The sequence below is a fragment of the Schistocerca serialis genome, chromosome 5, assembly GCF_023864345.2.
Source record: "Schistocerca serialis cubense isolate TAMUIC-IGC-003099 chromosome 5, iqSchSeri2.2, whole genome shotgun sequence".
Classification (NCBI taxonomy): Eukaryota; Metazoa; Arthropoda; class Insecta; order Orthoptera; family Acrididae; genus Schistocerca; species Schistocerca serialis.
This window is the reverse complement of record NC_064642.1, coordinates 312,640,297-312,660,239: the sequence shown is the minus strand read 5'-3', so window position 1 is coordinate 312,660,239 and position 19,943 is coordinate 312,640,297. Positions and strand designations below refer to the sequence as shown.

General features: G+C 37.9%; 1 protein-coding gene across 2 annotated transcripts in view; it reads left to right on the top strand.

Moving 5' to 3' along the window:
- LOC126480811 (DENN domain-containing protein 1A-like) overlaps positions 1-19,943 on the top strand; it is a 283,452-nt gene that overhangs the window by 139,497 nt on the left and 124,012 nt on the right. For both annotated transcript variants that reach the window (XM_050104137.1, XM_050104136.1), the window contains exon 8: positions 11,451-11,678. In XM_050104137.1, coding sequence (XP_049960094.1) covers positions 11,451-11,678 — 228 coding nt within the window. The remainder of the gene's footprint in view (positions 1-11,450; positions 11,679-19,943) is intronic.

Here is a 19,943-nt window from a genome sequence, read left to right as displayed (position 1 = left end):
GGATATTAGTGCCCACCTAGGATATAAATGTTCGTTACTGCCCGGCACTGGCACATGTTTTTTATGAGAACATATGGAATTACAGGTTTCAAATCTTCACAAAATGTTTGTACCACATTTACAGTTATTTGTTCATGTACGTGGTCCTAGAAAACATAGTTTTTCACTGGAGTGCATACATAGTTTCTTCATTTCATCATTGTTACGGTAACATAAGTATTAACATTTAAAAATATATTGACATGCCAGGTTTGTGTATTTATTACTCTGTGCAAATATATTTTCAAATCTTTACATAAATATTGTACAAAAAATTTACATAAACATTGTACAGAAATTATACAAACAAGACAGTTAATGTTACATACATTTCTTGTGATTTTACATCATGTAACATCTTTCAGTTTTTTACATAATTTTTATCACATTTTACTCCCGGGCACTACCCTTTCGAACATTCATTTGTGAACAATCTTTATTCATAGTCTCATCTTACTTTAACATTACACAGGTCGTCATTTTTTTCAATCTCATTTTCCAGTATTGGCAAAATATTTGCATTCAGCATTATCATATGACATGCATCAGTTTTGTGTTCATACATCACATCTGACACGAGTACCCATCGTTACAGGTGCTGAGGAAAGAAAGCTTCATAATATGAAATCACACTAAGCCTACATAATTAAGTTTAGCTAAGCCTCTGACAAATTTACTAGGATGTGTCTACTGGTCTACAGGAAATGGCATGGACAGGAAGAAACATTCGTGTTTCTCTACTATTGCAATCCTTTGTTCATCATGAGAGAACTATTGAGTACATCATTTCATAACTATTTACTCACATTAATCCACTTACGTCATATTTACTATCTATTGATATGTTCTGACAGTACAAAATTGTGTTATGAAAGTGTCATCATTTACTGTAAACAGTGTACTTCAGTGTCAGGGACTTATACTTCCTTTTGCTATGTGATATCATTCTTGTGCAATCTGTTGTGCATGAATATGCCTCTACGAAAATTATGCCAATGAACAAGTGTAAAACAGTGTTGAGACAACTTGTGTTCATGTGCAAATGTGCTGTAACAACTATTGCTTGGCACTCTTTTCAGTCACATGGACTTGTAGTGCTTGGTCTGACCCCTTTTGCTTTGGTAGTCTAATACCTAAGTTCAGCCTTTTTATACATCTGGCATACTGTAGCTTTTTCTTACACACATTTACACACTCGTACATATTTTTACACATATAATTATCTATTTTTGGTGCGGCCCTTATGCTTTGGTTCCAAACACCTAACTATTGTGTTCCCTATTTTACACAGGTTATGACCTTGCATCGCATACTGGAAGGACACTTAAATACTAGCTTCAAATTAAGTGCATAGTTACTCGCTCACTTCTAATGGAGCACACTTTCAATATCTATATATTCAATTTCTATCACTATGCGGTTCATTCTTTATCAGTTTTTTAATGAGCTGTAAGAGTGCACATTTATACTGTGGTTGTCATTTTGACTTACCTTTTTGCACCTGAAAATAAAAGTATTGTCGTAGGCATTGCATAATCCCATCTCTCATAGTATATTTAAGGCTTAGTTTGTATCCTTCATTCCTCATGTAGGTAGCCACTTGTACAAATGCAAATAGCCTGTACACAGTATCTTAGTGTGTAGCTAGTTTTCTGTAGATTGTGTTGACTTCGTCCCCTGTATATGTATTCCTTCACTTAATTCTTCCTAATTTCTTAATCTTAGTTTAGTTCTGTAGCATAGACATTTTATTTCCTTAGTAGTCAACCCATATTATAAAGTTTCTGTAAGTGTAGATTCCTTGAAGTTTCTTTGCTAAGCTACAATCATCGTCCATTGGTGATCTGGCGGCTTAATCTGCACTGTGTGCATACATGGAGGTTGTCAACCTTAAAGCTAGCTACTGTGCATGCGCAGTTCTGTCATCACTCCACTTCGCCACTTCCATGTGCTGCATCAGCGCAGTACGGCATCAAATTAAATAATTTCTCATGCTCGGCGAGAGTAATGTTTCCTGAGCTTCTCTGGCTCGTAAACATACAATGAAAATCTTACATAATTAAAACTTACATCTTAATAAGGCAACACACACATGAAATAGGCAAAATAAAATCTTTCCTTAATACTAAACATCAGTTGTAATAATTATATTCAAGTGGACTGTATGTCACATCTCATATAGACTTAAATACATTGCTCCAAGCCATGCTTGATCAGAGTCTAATGTTTAGTGCATAAATTCATGTAAATCTTTTTTTTGTGTAGAGCCCTTTTTCGTTACCACTGGTTAAGTGTACTAACTTATAGGTTCCTGGGTGAAGAATTTTTGATATAACAAATGGCCGTTTGTACAGCAGTTGCCACTTGGGACTCAACTTACCATACTTGGTTGATTTTGGATTAGTCCTGATGAGTAGTTGTTGTCCCACATGTCACTCCACAGTTGGTCCTAATTTCTTGTCATACAGTTGTTTTCTGTATTTTGCCTTTTGTTCAACGCTAATGTATCTTCTCCTCATGTGATAATTTCTTCCTAGGGACCTTGGGTAGGGATTTTTGTTCAAACGTCTACTTGCCTTTTGTCAAACAGCAATTCCTGGATGTAAAGCCTGTTGAGCTATGTGGGAGATTAATGACCTGCTGGATTCGGATAGTGTATTTGATCCACTTTGTGTGTTTGTGAGGGGTGTAAGTTTGGATAAATCTGTTAAATTCCTTAAATACGCTCTATACGGGACATGTTTCTGGGTGAAGCCTGGAAACAAGTATATGTTTAATGTTGTGAGTGTTCATGAGCTCTTTCCAATGGTTGCCTGTAAAGTTTGGTATGTTGTCTGTCATCCGTATTTCTGGCTTGGCTGCTGTGGGTAGATAAACCATTGCAATTCATCTAATTATTGTGCTCACAGTCACTGACCATACAATATACATTTTGACATACACTCCTGGAAATTGAAATAAGAACACCGTGAATTCATTGTCCCAGGAAGGGGAAACTTTATTGACACATTCCTCGGGTCAGATACATCACATGATCACACTGACAGAACCACAGGCACATAGACACAGGCAACAGAGCATGCACAATGTCGGCACTAGTACAGTGTATATCCACCTTTCGCAGCAATGCAGGCTGCTATTCTCCCATGGAGACGATCGTAGAGATGCCGGATGTAGTCCTGTGGAACGGCTTGCCATGCCATTTCCACCTGGCGCCTCAGTTGGACCAGCGTTCGTGCTGGACGTGCAGACCGCGTGAGACGACGCTTCATCCAGTCCCAAACATGCTCAATGGGGGACAGATCCGGAGATCTTGCTGGCCAGGGTAGTTGACTTACACCTTCTAGAGCACGTTGGGTGGCACGGGATACATGCGGACGTGCATTGTCCTGTTGGAACAGCAAGTTCCCTTGCCGGTCTAGGAATGGTAGAACGATGGGTTCGATGACGGTTTGGATGTACCGTGCACTATTCAGTGTCCCCTCGACGATCACCAGTGGTGTACGGCCAGTGTAAGAGATCGCTCCCCACACCATGATACCGGGTGTTGGCTCTGTGTGCCTCGGTCATATGCAGTCCTGATTGTGGCGCTCACCTGCACGGCGCCAAACACGCATACGACCATCATTGGCACCAAGGCAGAAGCGACTCTCATCGCTGAAGACGACACGTCTCCATTCGTCCCTCCATTCACGCCTGTCGCGACACCACTGGAGGCGGGCTGCACGATGTTGGGGTGTGAGCGGAAGACGGCCTAACGGTGTGCGGGACCGTAGCCCAGCTTCATGGAGACGGTTGCGAATGGTCCTCGCCGATAACCCAGGAGCAACAGTGTCCCTAATTTGCTGGGAAGTGGCGGTGCGGTCCCCTACGGCACTGCGTAGGATCCTACGGTCTTGGCGTGCATCTGTGCGTCGCTGCGGTCCGGTCCCAGGTCGACGGGCACGTGCACCTTCCGCCGACCACTGGCGACAACATCGATGTACTGTGGAGACCTCACGCCCCACGTGTTGAGCAATTCGGCGGTACGTCCACCCGGCCTCCCACATGCCCACTATACGCCCTCGCTCAAAGTCCGTCAACTGCACATACGGTTCACGTCCACGCTGTCGCGGCATGCTACCAGTGTTAAAGACTGCGATGGAGCTCCGTATGCCACGGCAAACTGGCTGACACTGATGGCGGCGGTGCACAAATGCTGCGCAGCTAGCGCCATTCGACGGCTAATACCGCGGTTCCTGGTGAGTCCGCTGTGCCGTGCGTGTGATCATTGCTTGTACAGCCCTCTCGCAGTGTCCGGAGCAAGTATGGTGGGTCTGACACACCGGTGTCAATGTGTTCTTTTTTCCATTTCCAGGAGTGTATTTGGAGAAAACATTGTACAGAGCAACAACATATCTTACACATCCTTTCCCTTGTGGATATGATACAGTTGCATCCAAGGAAACTATCTCCAAGGGTCTTTTTGGCAATACTGAGTGTAGTTCAATTAGTTTTGACTTATTTGTATTCTTAGCCTTCTGATACACAACACATTCCTCTATTACCTGCATAACTTTTCATCTTAAATTTGGGTAGTAATAGTAAGTGCTCTTCTTAATAAGGCATTTGGAGACACTATAGTGTCCCCAAACATCGTGTGTCATATAAAGTCATTAACATGATCCTTTGGTAAACAAACATACCACTGGTTCTGCTCTGGGTGGTGTCAGTGAAACAATATACCTTGGTAAATCATAAAAAATTGTTTCAGCCTGTCATTGTTCTGCAGCAGTTTTAGCCTTACCTTTTGCCATCTGAGATCCTTCCGCTGTAGTTGCTCCATGCTTCTACACATCCTAACATAATGTGTCTGTTTTGTTTTATCTTTCATCAAATCTTTCTGATTTGTTCTCCACAAATTCCAAGAATTTGTCTAGACCTGTGGAACCCTCCATAAGACATCAGCAATTATGTTTTGATTACATTTGATATACACAATTTCAAAATCAAATTCCTGTAAATACAAATGCCACCTAGCGATCCTCCTGTGTTAGAGTTTACAAGTGAGAAGAATGGACAAAGACTGATGGTCACAATATATCTTGGTATGCTTTCCCCACAGGTAATATTTGAACTTTCTGAATGCCCTTATTAGTGTAAGAGCTTCCAATTCGGTCACAGAATATGCTTGTTCAGCTTCATATAGGGTCCTACTAGCGAAACTCATTGCCTTGGGGCTCCCCATTCGTGCCAGTGGTTTGGAGTAAACAAGCGCCCAGGCGTTGAGAAGATGTATGTGTACACAGACAAGAATCCTGGGTCATGTCAGGATGATGTAAGATGTTGGCATTCCAACGTGCAGCTTTAATGTTGTGAAAGTCAGTGTGGCATTGCTTGGTACATAACCGGGGGGTGGTTCTTCTGCAGAAGATTCAATAGAGCATTACTGTTTAAAAGCTGCTGTGGTATAATTTTCTGAAGAAAGATACTAAACCAAGATATGCCTTCAACTGCTTCTTATTTTGAGGTACAGGGCAGGGTCTGATAGCACCGAGCTTTTTAGGGTCTGGAAGTATGTCTTGAGGTGATATTGTGTGTCCAAGGAATTTAAAGATTTCCTTACCAAAATGTGACTTCATTAGGTTGGCTGTGACTCTGTTTTCTGAAAACCTATATTAGACTTGAGCCAAGAGGCTTAAGTGTTCTGACCATCTGGCGTAGTATCCAGTAAACCATCAACATACACAGTGACTACTTAACAGTTCAGGTCCTAAGATTCAATCGAAAGTAGAAATAACTATGCCTACACTGACACTTAAACCAAAAGAGAGAACACAGAACTCATAGTGTCTGCCCCCACATTCATAGGCAGTGTACTTAAAATTATCTTCTTGTAGTGCAATTTGCCAGGACTAGGCTCCCAGATCTATTACGGTGAGGTATTTAATGTTATGAAACTTCAGAAGTTGTTCTTCCAGGTTGTGAGACCGCATCATGACAGGCACAATAATTTTATTTATTCCTCATGTGTCAAGCATGAGGCGGAGCCTACCATTTGATTTGCTAATGGCCAAAATGGGGCTGCAATATATAAAGGATGGTTGTATTATTTCCCAGTTGAACATTCTATTATCTCTTTCCTCAAAGCCTCCTCCTTGGCCCATGGATTGGGGTAGATGAAAAGCAGAAGGTTTCGTATGGGTACACCTCCATTTTGTATTTGTATCTGTTGATTATGCCAGTACATTGTTCAAAAACATGTACATAAGGTATTAAAACTCCTACAGCTCTTCCTTTTGTTCTTCCATAAGGCGCACTGACTCATTTACCCTGCCGAGCATGATCTCGGGGCCTATTTTCTCTTTCTGTGATTGCTCAATTCCCTGTGTGTTTACAAACATGACAGTTGAATAGAAGAATTTTATTTGAACGTCAGCAGCCTGTTTTTGTTTTCTTCCTGTGGTGTTTGATTTAAGTCTACTGAATATTGTTGGTTGTTCGCAATGAAATGACACTTCCCCTTACGAACATCAATATGTAGTTGATACTTCCTAAAAGTGTCCAGGCTGATAAGGCAGTGTACTACTAGTAAAGTGCATTGTATAGGGAAGCTATTAATTTGAGTAGGAATCCTTGCCTGCAAATTTATGCCTTTAGACTTACCTCCTACATCTGTTTGGATTTTACAATTTTGGACTGGAAGTGTCCGTAGGTGTCCTCATTTTTGTAACTGATCAAACAGACCCTGTGAAATTAATTTCGTGGTAGCTCCAGTGTCCAGTAGTATGGGTACCATTAAATCACATATTTGTGCATAGATTACTGTCTGTACTATGTCTTCATTTTCATCTAAACAATTAGTAATATCTTCTTGTCACAGGTTGGCTTTGATATCATCACATTTATAATATCTAAGAAAACAGTTGTTAAAGAGTTCCATACCCACACCCCTGTTACTGTTCATTGAATGGGGGACTATCAAGACTGGTTAGTGTGTTCTGAATTACACTGAGTACTGACCACCTTGTTGGGGGTAAACTCAACTATATGCACATTATGTGCCTGGTTTTGCCAGTTAGTTTCTTGCACTGTTCTTTATTCGAAATTTTGTTGTCCCTGGGTGCTATTTGAAATGTAATTTTGATTGTACAGATTATAGTCAGGCGGCTGCAGATTATTTTGTTGCCGAGTTACGTTCAGCTCTTGCCAGTTGCCGTCTGCATGTCATTGCTCCTGGTTGGCAGCGCATTGTTCGCTTGCTGACTGTAACCTCTCTGGCCATTAAATCCTGTCCGATGGAAATCCTGTCCGATTGAAATTCTGTCTTTGGTTAATTTTATATCCTTACTTGAATTTTTGTTTGTTTCTGTTACCAAATTTGTTCCTGTCGATATTTCTTTGAGAGAAATTTGACTGCCAACCACATTGGTTGTTATTGCCATTCCCGCTGTATTGTTCATTAGTTCATATGGGATCTGCCTGGGCACAGTCATTTTGTGGTTGCACTTGTCTCTCTTTGTAGATAAGATCAATGGAATCAAGAACTGAAAGGAAATTCTCTGTACCATGCTCAGGAGTGGTTATTAATTTCTCACATACATTAGCCCGTAGCCGGCTTTTCCAAATTTTAAGTATATCTACATGTAATATTGGGTTTGTCCAGTAATGGGTATTATTTAGATACTTCTTGAAGTATGTCCCGAGCCCTCTGTGTTTACTGCTGAATGGCGCATTGCTAAATACTCTGCGCCTCAGTTTGTCTTGTACTGCGATGGACCAGAACTTGTCTAAGAATGCCCTTTCAAATTGATCATGGGTGTGACATTTTTCCGCTATGTTAGTGGCTCCACAGCAAGATGTCACCCCTTGTATAACCTACCGCAAAGCGTATCTTCTGAGAACTGTTCTTGTGTCTACACTACTGGTTACACTTTTTGGGTTAAATTATTTATATCTTGTGACAAATCAATGAGCAGCTGTATTTTTAGATCTTTCCACATATTTAAAAAGTGTATCTGATAATTCATTTGAAAGATCAGCATGCAAATCTTCGGCCAAGTCATTGAACTGTTGTTTTTTGTTGTTTCTGAAAGCATCAAGAGTTTGCTGTTGCTGTTCAAGTAATTCCATTTGTGTATCTATCTATTATTTTGTAAAAATCATTAAATTTTTCTCTTTGTTGTTTTGAAAAATCATTCAATTGTTTTGTCAATACTTTGAGTGTTTGTTTTTGCTCTTTCTTAAACGTATCATTGAAATCACTGAAGCTTTTTTAAATAACTTTTATAACATTTGCATCATGATCAGGGTTTCTGGTGTGTGTGCAATGCACCCTGTCCAATCACATTTGCATTGCCTAAGTGTGGCAGGCAAAGAATGACTTAATGAGCCCATTCTGTCGCGCATTACATTTTCATCAGGGAAAAAAATGCTCCCTGGAGAAAATTATGACCCTGTCTCATTTCCTGTCATCGTATCATTTCAGATGATGATACTATAATCTGTGTCCTTGTTAATTGAAAAATGTAATTGTTCATTGTCACTGCAAACAAGATTTGCAGTTTCGATTTCATGTGTTGCTATGTCCATGTCAGCACATCTTGTGCCTGGCTATCCAGCAGTGGACTGGCAACAATGTGCCTATCTTGTATACTCATTTTTTGATGATTTTTACAAAATGACAAAATAATGAATACTTTTGAAAATGTGAAATATTCTGCTTGTAACAATGAAGGTTCCACTACGAAACTTATTCAGTGATGCCTCTCTAACATGTATCAAAATACATTGTCAGCTTAACTCAATTGTATGCACACATTTCTCTCCCTAAAATTAATTTTCCATCCAAATGTCTATGTATTTTAAGAGAACACTTCAATCTGGGAATTGGATGAGGAAAGGTAATACGATCGCTGTTGGCAGAGATGTTACTAAGCGCAGTCATGCATGCAGTGGATCATGAATTTTCCTATCTTTCATTGGCTTTTTCCCTCCTTGCGGAATTAATTCTGTAATTGATTGTGTTTAATCTTTTGAACATCATGTGATTTCCATCGTCGTTGCAATAATATAATATCCCATTCATGAAATAGAGAAAGACAACAATAAGTATAATAGAAAATTTGAAAATTATATAATTATTTAAATTATTAAAACACTGTCCGCCCCCCAGTAGCTGAGTGGTCAGCGCGACAGACTGTCAATCCTAAGGGCCCGGGTTAGATTCCCAGTTGGGTCGGAGATTTTCTTCACTCAGGGACTGGGTGTTGTGTTGTCCTAATCATCATCATTTCATCCCCATCGACACACAAGTCGCCAAAGTGAGGTCAAATCAAAAGACTTGCACCAGGCGAGCGGTCTACCTGATGGGAGGCCCTTGTCATATGGATTTTGGTGTACAGCTTGATATTTGCCTTGCTCCCCAAAGATGTATAACAGTGTCGGTGTGGCTGTATCAGCTGTTCTCTCTTAGTGTTGACTTCTTCTCTGAAAAGGTAAAGTTTAAAATGCAAGTCCTCATCACATTGGGGTATGGAGATTAGGATATAGCTCACTAGGAGGATGAAAATGTGTTGGTTCCGCACATTATAATTTCTAATCAACACACTATTGGGGGAGTGCTAGTACATACAACTTTATCATGTCAGCTCAAAAAACTGACAGAGAGAGATTGGTGAAAACAAAAAAATTGAGGCACATAAAAATTAATAGTATAGCTTTCAGTTTTCTGTCGGCTCGCTCAGATACAATCATATCTTCCTACAATATGTTTGCATCACGGGAAAAGCACGAATAAGAATTATAATAAATATTTAGTTATATGTTTAGGTTATTTAAAGAACCTTGAATTGAAATAAGAGACCACATTTTATTAAATAACTTAATAATAGGAAACTATATCACTTTTAAAATAGTTCAGTGTCAATAAAATGTTTAGATTTGGGAGCTATGTGAAGAAGTGCTGAACTTATTAGCAGGAAGTCATTATACTTTGAGTGGAATGGGATTCAAATATCAGTCTAACCATCTAGATTTAGGTTTTCCCATGTTTCCCTAAATCATTGAAGGTGAATGCTGGGATAGCTCCCTTGGAGATTACACAACTGATTCCCTGCACTGTTTTCGTCAAATCTGGATTTGTGCACCAGTTATAATGGCATCATAAGTACAGAAAATCCTTACCTTCCTTCTTTATGTTTCAGAAATAACTGTGGGCAAATAAACCAAAGTTCATATAGGAGAGCAATGCTTGTTACTGTGAGGTGTTCGTAATTATTATTGTAAGTTTTCTACATTCCTGTGACCTCTCAAGCTTTGAAAATCTTTTATAAATCGATATCCTGTATCATTATTCTTACCCAAAAATATTGACTTTTTTCCCAACCTTGCCAAGTTATACATATGCTTCATTCCCAATCCTTTCCCAATGTGCTTTCTTACCCAATCTGTAATGACTTCTTTTGTAGTGAAATATTAAACTAACCATCTGTCCTGAGAGTGCTGTCTCATGTAGTATATATCCCACATCGTGTTTCTTTCTACTTACTCCACAATGATGTAATGGCAAGAATAATTGTCATGTCAGCACTTTGCCTCAATACCAGTGTCTCGTGCAGGTGTAGTTACTGAGAGTGTTGATGCAGTGGTTGAGGTATAGGACTCATTCATGGGATGATGGCAGCTCAAATCTGACAGTCTACCTAGATATAGGTTTTTGTTGATTTCCCTAAATAGCTTAAGATGGATGCTGGAATAGATCCTTTGAAAGGCTAAAGCCAGTTTTTTTTTACAGCTGCAGTGTAGGAAGCTATTGTAATTCACTGAGTTGGTTGTCAATCATGGAAACTCCACTATCCTTTGTAATGTAAAGCTCTTGCTATTTTAGAGCCCATATTTAACAGCCTCACTTCATCAACAAGGATGGCAGTGAATTCAAGCAATTAGCTACTTAGCATAAAAAAGAGCTGTGCAATCTCCTCACATACTAATATGATTGTCAGCAGCTGCAATCTCTCAGACTCAAGGAAGTCCACATCAGGCAACCTACTATCCTTCAAGTTTGGCTGGAAATTAATATACTTGCTCATGGGTCTTGTTCATTGTTTCTGCACTTGGAAATCCGTCTTACATAAAACGATTTTGTTGCCTTGTACGTCACTCTAATTAAAAATCCAGTGTGGCTCAGCAGTCTAAACACTGATTTACAGCAGAACATTAATTTGTAGCTTACACTACATATTTCTGTCTCAGTGAGAACTTAGTCTTATTCTTTGTAATTTAAATCAAATAAAGGATCAGCAGTTCTTTGAAAGTATGTTGGCAGTAATTAATGTACGGAAATATTTATTTTGAATTTGAAGTAAAATTCATGTCGAAGTAATTTTATTTTAAATGTGAAGACAGCTATTAACTGAATTTTTTTGTTCCAGGTAAATTCTTTAAAGAGGCAACTACGAAACCGAGCTGCTCTGTTGGGTGATGGTGTGTCTCGAGCGTTCTTAAAAGCTCTTGTCCAGTTAATCGGTGGCTATAGAGATGCATTAAAGTTTCAGCAAGGCCAGAAGATAACATTTGATCCTGAAGCATTTATTGAGTCTCGGCCAATGAGTATGCAACCATTTTTGAGGAAGATGTTACAGCTTCAGATATTTCAGCAGGTATTAAAGATTTTTTATAAGTCAACAATTTTTGCTCGTGAATATCAGTTGTATCAATGTTCCCAGAATGAGATTTTCACTCTGCAGCGGAGTGTGCGCTGATATGAAACTTCCAGGCAGATTAAAACTGTGTGCCCGACCGAGACTCGAACTCGGGACCTTTGCCTTTTGCGGCACTGGCAGAAGTAAAACTGTGAGTACCGGGCGTGAGTCGTGCTTCGGTAGCTCAGATGGTAGAGCACTTGCCCGCGAAAGGCAAAGGTCCCGAGTTCGAGTCTCGGTCGGGCACACAGTTTTAATCTGCCTGGAAGTTTGTATCAATGTTGTTCGGACTGGTATTGTGAAGTGTTAAGTTTTATAATGCACAGCATGTAGACAGTGACAAGTTATTATTATTATTTTTTTTTTCCATATGCTGTTATTCAGTTCACAATAGAAAATACACAGATCAAATAATGCGGTAACTAGATCACAAAATTGTGAAAGACAAGAGCTGAAACTCCGATAGTTTAGAAAAGGAAATGGTTGCAGACTTAACATGAAAATACAAATCAGACCACCTTTTTAATCAAAATATAGAAACCATGACACAGATAAATACGCAAAAAAAAGTGATTTGTCTAAACATAAGAAGTAAATAGATTAGAGAAAGATTTGACACACCTTTGAATGATGCTTAGTATCATGGCAGGAAATGAAATGTGTCAGATGTTTCTCTAATCTATCTTATTGCTTAGTTTTAGACAAATCATTTCACAAAATATTTCATCATTATTTCAATTTTTTGTGTTTCGTTCAGAAAGCATGAAATATATTCAAATATCAATAAGGATTCTCTTATTGTTAAGAGTTTATAAATCAAAAGAAAGCTGAGCAATTTTAATTTATGTTGCGATTTGATATTTTATTTTATTGTCACAACATGAAAGAAAGAATTACACAGTTCCTACACCAATGTAACTTTTCTGTGCAAAACAGTTATGCCTTGAAGAGATGAACTTTTGAAACTTCATTTACACAGTTAGCGGCAGCTGTTCATGAAATATTTAAATTTTCCCTCAATTTACAAATTAAGTTTTTTATAATGAACCTGATCACTTTCAAGTGACTAAATCTCTGTTTGCTAATGTCTATTATGTAATTTTCCTCAAATAACTGATTATATTTTTCTTAATTAATCTGAGTAATTTCAATCAGTTAAATATTTTTCTACAAAACTAGACTTCCTGCTGGTCAGTTTGATACCCCAAAAAGTCAATTTCCTGCTGTTCATTAGGCTATGAAAGTTTGACAAAACTCCATTATACAGGATGAGTCACTAAATATTGCCACCAAGAATAACTCTGGAAGAATGATAGGAGCTGAAAAGTGTGTGGGACAAAAGATGCATGGGACAGCGGGGGCCATAATATGACATTGGTTTTTTGTTGCTAGGTGGGGTCGCTTTAGAGATATGAAGGTCAACTTTGTTTTTTTAACTGGGATGCTGTAGTTTTGTACTTATTTTCTGATAGCGGCTATCGAGATGAATCCGATGATGTGTAACAGTGAGGTCTTTGAAGGTCAATGAAAGGCACACAGGGAGCATGAATGCCCATTTACAAAATGTGTTAGAAGTGATGACCATTGGCATCAATGCAATACTGCAACCTTCTTATCATGGATTGAGTGGTATTCCTTATTACATTGGCAGTTATCAAAGTATTTGCTCTGACATTTCTCTCTCGTATATTGTGTGAATAGTAAATATTCACCAAATATGGCGTATACATCTAACGTGCAATTGACATGTAAACACCATATGACAGATTTGCGATACAACACTGATAGGAATGGTACGACTAGTATCGTCGAATCAGGCAAATGTGAATGATGTATTCCTTTGAAGAACAAGTCGATATGCTTCTCATTTATGGAGAATGCCAACCAAATTCAGAGAGAGCTAGAGACTTACATGCTGAAAGATATCCTCAACGTACTCACCCTACACATCATACATTTAAATTATTGATTCTCAATTATTTAAATTGGTTGTCTGAGGTGGTGGATTTGGGTAGGGGGTAGGGAAGCACATAATATATTAAATGAAGTTTTGTATATGGAGATATTGAATGCTTAATGGTGCTTAACATGGGTGAACAAAAAATTCCTGAACATGATGATTTAAAAATTATTTAGCAGAAGTTTAAGAATAATCAGAATGCCTTCTGGTTATAATGGTGTGGTGGCAATGGTTTGGTTTCAAAGTTAGAGTGCTCTAAAATATGTGAAAGTTGCTTTGTCAACAAAATAAATGATGGGGACTGTTGCTGGGGCACATTAAAATTATTAAAATTATCTATACAGAGAAAGGGTAAAATAGTGACTGTCATTAACATTATTGGACCATTTTTATAGAAGTTGAAGCAAAAGCAACCAAAATTAGAACATAAAAAGGTGCCCTTACATAGGGAAAATGTACCTCCTTACATGTTGCCCATTGAAATAATAAAAGGCCATTATTACTTTCAAAACAGTTTGCCACCTTCACTATTCTTCATATTTGACCCATATAGCTTCTTCTATTTCGTAACCTCAAAAACTAGCTTAAAGGGAAGAAGAGTTCCCCAAATGAAGAGCACTGTAATAACTGAGTATTGTGTGGAGTTTGAAATAAATTTCTTTATGAGGGAATTAAATATCTAAGATCTCATTGGACCTGATACATTGACCTCAATGGAGATTTTGTTGAGAAACAAATTTACTTTCATAATTTTACTTATTAAGCTTTATGTTAATGAGCTTATCATTCCACCATTTTATAAAAATGTCTGTCATTTGGTTGCTATAAGTAATTTTTAGGAAACTGGAAATCATTTTATTTAAACAGTTACATTAATTCAGTTGCAAAAGTCACACCAAAATAATTACTCCATGACAGTGCTTACACTAAAACTGAGGACCGTGGGTGCAAGTTCTAACAGAGTTCAAAAATGTTGAACACGCAGTCTCATGAAAATACTTTCAGTGAGAGTGGGGATATGGTCTATAAGGATATTTATTTTGAAATTACTATTAGATCTCTTGCTCTTATGACATGTACCAAGTGTGCCAAATCAGCGAATTTTGTGCTTGTTGAAATTGGCACATAATATTAATTTTAACGGTAAGCTTACATTCAGCAATGTTTACATAGAAGAAAAAGTATAACTGTAATTTAGCTTGTCATTTAAAAGATTTTGATGGCAGTTTATTGATGTAGTTCTCTATTTTTACATTGAAGTTGCGAAACTAGTAGCAGTTTCTGGAACTACTGTACGAGCAAGAGTTAGTGGCAAAATATTGTCTACTAAATGTGACGGTGGAAGAAAAATGGAAATTATAGATACTGTAAAGGACAATAAAGAGGGCTGTTATTTGTAGGATAAGGACGAGTACCTTGAAAATGATCACTGAACTTCCTTGTGAGCGCTTTGTCAGTAAAACTATGTAATGGGTAATACATGAACAATACATTCCTGTTATTGCCAAACCTCTTATCAGTGAGATGACTATAGTTACAGACTCCAGTAACACATGCTGCCCAAAACTGAAGCCATCAACTGGTGGAGATTTCATATTCTTGAGGAGAAAAACCTTGTTTCACAAAGCGCCTAGCATCTAGCGCATGTTGGTCTATCGATAGTTTAGATGATTTCGAAACGCATCCCTATTGGTTTTTGAACACATTCCAAGTTGATTTCTGAATGGATTAGAAGTTGATATTTGAATGCGTGCATAGTGTACGTGAAGTCTCTGCCAGGGAATCCATCTAGTGATAAACTGTCTTGCAGACAGGAGGGGACGGGGTTATACGAGCGAACCGGAATAAAGCCGAATGGGTGAATGTCAATCGCTGTTTGTTTATGTGATTGACTGGGTTTGCAAATGATGAGCGTTGTTATAATTACCAGCGAAATCCAGAATTCAGACTACCAGAGTGGAAATAAACTCCTAACAGGAATAACAGGTATGAAAGATTACGTGCATCCAAGAAAATGAAATTCTTAAAGAAAATTTTTGGCCAGACCACTACACTAGTAGCGGCCAGTTGTACAGACCCCTGTAGCAGCTGCCTTAGTTCTATTCTGGGAGTAGCGCGGAAAACTCGTAGTACGAACACGTAATGACGCCTAACCGGAGAATAATCGCGCTGGATAACTAAATCGGTAATTCTGTCAGGGTTAGTAGAGTTAACCGGAGAATGAGTTTTGTCAGTGGTAGGAATAGTTACAGAATTAGTGATGAGAAGATTGTTAGAATGAGGAAGGAGAAGAAACAGGGACATCATACAAATTATGGAAGAATATGACAATTCCGAATTTATACAAAAATTTCGTACTACTACTTTTCGATCTCATGCTTGAGAAACTGGAGCATATGAATGAAATGTGAAACTATTTCCTAACATAAACCTTTTTGCTTGTAGTAGGCTAAATTGGCACTTCATATTGGTACTTCGCGAATTATATTGTGTCGTATTCTAAGCGTGAGCATTATTACGCAAATAGTCTCACTTATTTGGCTTGTGTTACAATTGCTGCAGTATTAGAAAGGCCTATTTTCTTTTATCTAGTAGACAGTGACAAAATAGACGTAATCAGATTGAGAAACCACACCAGCCTTGGGTACAATTTGTTTTAACGGTTTTTTCAGTATCAGACAACGATATTTCGATTTTTCATGTAGCAAAACGTTTGACGAATTTTGATGGGGTAATAGATTCTTTCGCAGAAAGGAAAGCAGGCCATGTAAAGCTGCAGCAACATTAGACAAAAAAAAAAAAAAAAAAAAAAAAAAAAATGCTAGGAGCTAGGGACTGAATAAATGCATACTGTTTTGCTTGTCTCTTGTCTGTACTGGTTTTATGTATCCTATATTTAATTTTATGTCACAGAGAACAGTAAGTTATTAGCTAATAGGCAATAAAGAGTCCAAATTTTCTGAAGAATTATTGTTCTTCCAGTTACAATGTCAAACTGGCCGACTGGAAGCAGGAGAGGCACCACAGGACGTTTTAATTTCCGCTATCCTGAATATAGTTTGATGGCATCCACTACAAAATGTACACATTTGAGTTCTACATTGCGAAATACAGTGACGTGCGGTAGAAGAGTGCTATGTCAAGAAGAGTGGCACTGCACTTTGGCACACTTAAGACCAAATAACACTTCTTACATTTGCTCGAAGTCATATGTTTCATGCATCAGACTCTTCAGAAAGATGTGCGTTGCAAAATAAACATATTTTTGAAAAGTCTTTTTTTTTTTAATTTTTAATGTCCTATATCGTAGATCCGGGGCTGTTGCGCAGAGCAATCTGAGTTATGTGGGGGGGAGGGGGGGGGGCAGGATGCAGTCTCCACGTGATCCGTGTTTACATTTAGTGATTTCTGTGGCTGGGAGCTATCAAGTGAATACATACATTCACAAAATTACGGAGGGCTAAAATATATTATTAGTTTCAGATTTTATTTTATTTCCACCTTTCTTACAGTCAAGCATTAATTGCCTTGCAGAACAATGAAGTTATTTTTGTCGCTTTGCTAAAGAAATTCGACTTTTATTTATCATCTCCGCTGAGACAAACAATTTATTTGAAACAAAGTCTTTAATTCCACACTATTGGCTAGTTTCAACTGTTAGCTGCATTTCAAGTGCACGTTTTCATCTTCTAGCATGTATGGCATTGTGCCATAATAAAGAACCAAACATGAGATATTACAGTACTGGTACTCCAAGAAAATTTACATCCCGGAAACTACACTGAAAAGCTTGATATCAGATCAAGGTCTACTTTGTTGGGAATCTGGATATACGAATGTGCACTTTAAGGCGAATTATTCATTTCAGTATGGTCACGAAATTCCAATGCTCTTAGAGTATCCTCTGATGTCTTGTTTCTTTTATGACATAATTTTAGATCTTTTAATGTTTTACACATAGGAACATACGGGCTTCCTACGTCATCGTAGCTGTGCAAGTGCGGTGACACCTCTTATCTCGCTCTCTTTGGCAACTGATGGAACAAATCTATTTCTAACAGATCGCGAGAAAATATTGCGCTTTGTGGTTTGAAAAGCATTATTTTCGAAGTAAATTTCCTTTTACGCAAGATGAACTATGTGCGAGAATGAACGATGAATTTCTTAAATCACAGAGCGTTTGACTCTCATTTAAAAGTCAACTCTTTGATGACAAGCCATTCAGAAGAATTTCGAGCCCAGGAGATCAGAGATTTATGGCGGTATTAAACATTTTACTGGCAAATTTGTGTGATGTATCTTAAAGTGTGAAACGCGCAAAAAAAACAACATTTTATGTGAAAGCTTAGCTTCTCTTGTAGCTTATTAATCTTAGAGAGAAATATTGCATATGAAAGCTTTGTTTTCTTGTAGCAACACTATGTATATTAATTTAAACGATAAACTTTTCCTGATCGTGTGTTTGTGCTACTTAACAGTGATGTTGCTATTGGCTGACTACATCAAGTGTCCTATGCTCTGAATATCCGCTGTCATCGGCTGGCGAGATCATGTGACATGAGCTATGACTGACTCACAAACGCGCATCGCAATCTCGATTTCAGTTCTTCGGAAAGTAACATGCGGTGTTCGGTGGAATGTGAATTTATACTTTCGTAATTCTTACGCAGCATACATGTTGCTGCACATCGAAGAACATTCCAAAACATGTTTTTTTTCCCCTGTGTTTCGTTTTATAAAGTTCCGGGAAATTATAAGCCGCTGTATAAAACCATAACCATTCAAATGACTGACAAATATTTACAGTTCTGAGGGAAAATATACTCTCACTTAACACGAAAAAAGTGTATTTTCACCCGGGAGAAAGTATATTTTTAACTGGGAGATCCGGGATTTTTTTTTCCTTGTCCACGTATACACCCTGTTGGAGTAGGCATAGGATTTTTAAAATCACAGTAGGTGACCTGCTGATAGATTGGCACTCTTGACCTTCTATTTATTTGTTTATAACTTTTTAATGTGTTCACCTACCCTTTTTTTAACTTCATGTATTCAGTTTATAACTCTTTTGATGGGTACAGTGGACAACAAATCTAAATAAGTGTATTGTACTTTAGTTTCTAAAAATACAACAGCACAAATTCCTTCTGTTTAGGAAGTCAACTATGCAGCTCTGTTCCATTTAATCTGTTTTGGACAGTAGCTCATAGTATAACATCTTTCCCCAATGGAGTTTTAAGGAGCATTTTATACCCAACACAATGGATTAGGTAGAACAGCTTGGACAACCATCGTGCATTTACTAGGTTTTATCAATGAATATCCATGGCTGATGCCAGGAAAAATTCTTTTTAAGAAATCACATATAACCTTAATATCTTGTATACGGATGTTGACTGAAAAGTTGATGGCTTCACTTCTTCTATATGGTCAATAAGTTCCCAGCAGAGCTTAAAAAATTTTGCACATTGTATCACAGATTAATGCAATGTAGAAGCATCGGTGTACACATTCCTCAGGCATTTATAAATTCATCGTGGTATGTAGTCATTTTTTCTCAAGAATTTTATCGTCAGATGATATGTTCACTCTATGACCTATGACCTCCTTTAAACTAGAAATGTTGCTTCCTTCCATGCCATAGAGATAGAAATGGATTGGGTTGTTATGACATTACTAATCCTATCCATGTTCAGTTTCTTATCCCACCAATGCAGCAAGCTGTGCCAAGAGAAAATGTTTTCTTTTGTTTTTCTCTCGAGCATAGCTCTTGGCATTGATTATTTAGATAGATTTGTCATATGACAGATTCACTGGCTCTACTTGCTTCTTGTAACTGCAATAATTCAATTTCCACCCAGCATCATATATATTTTTTGTGTCCACTGTCTCTCCACATTCCTGTGTGTTTAACCTCACCATCCCCCTTCATTCAAGAATTTCATATTTATTTTTTCTCAAGGCGGAAAATATACCACTCAACTGCAGTTTCTTCCTATGAAACTGATTATATATGAATAAAAGGTAATAAACTTCTGCCACATTATAAAATGTTTTTCCAAAGTGTACACACATATTCAACTTGCACCAGTTAGTTGGAATTGGCAAAAACTCATGGAATATATGCCAAAGTCAGATTCAGTATGCTATGCAGAATTGTGTTGATTTTCTAAACAAGATATCTCATAGACATGATCCATATCTAGCTTGTATAATGGTACCTATAGATGTGAATTGCTTGAACTTCTGGATATAATTGTATC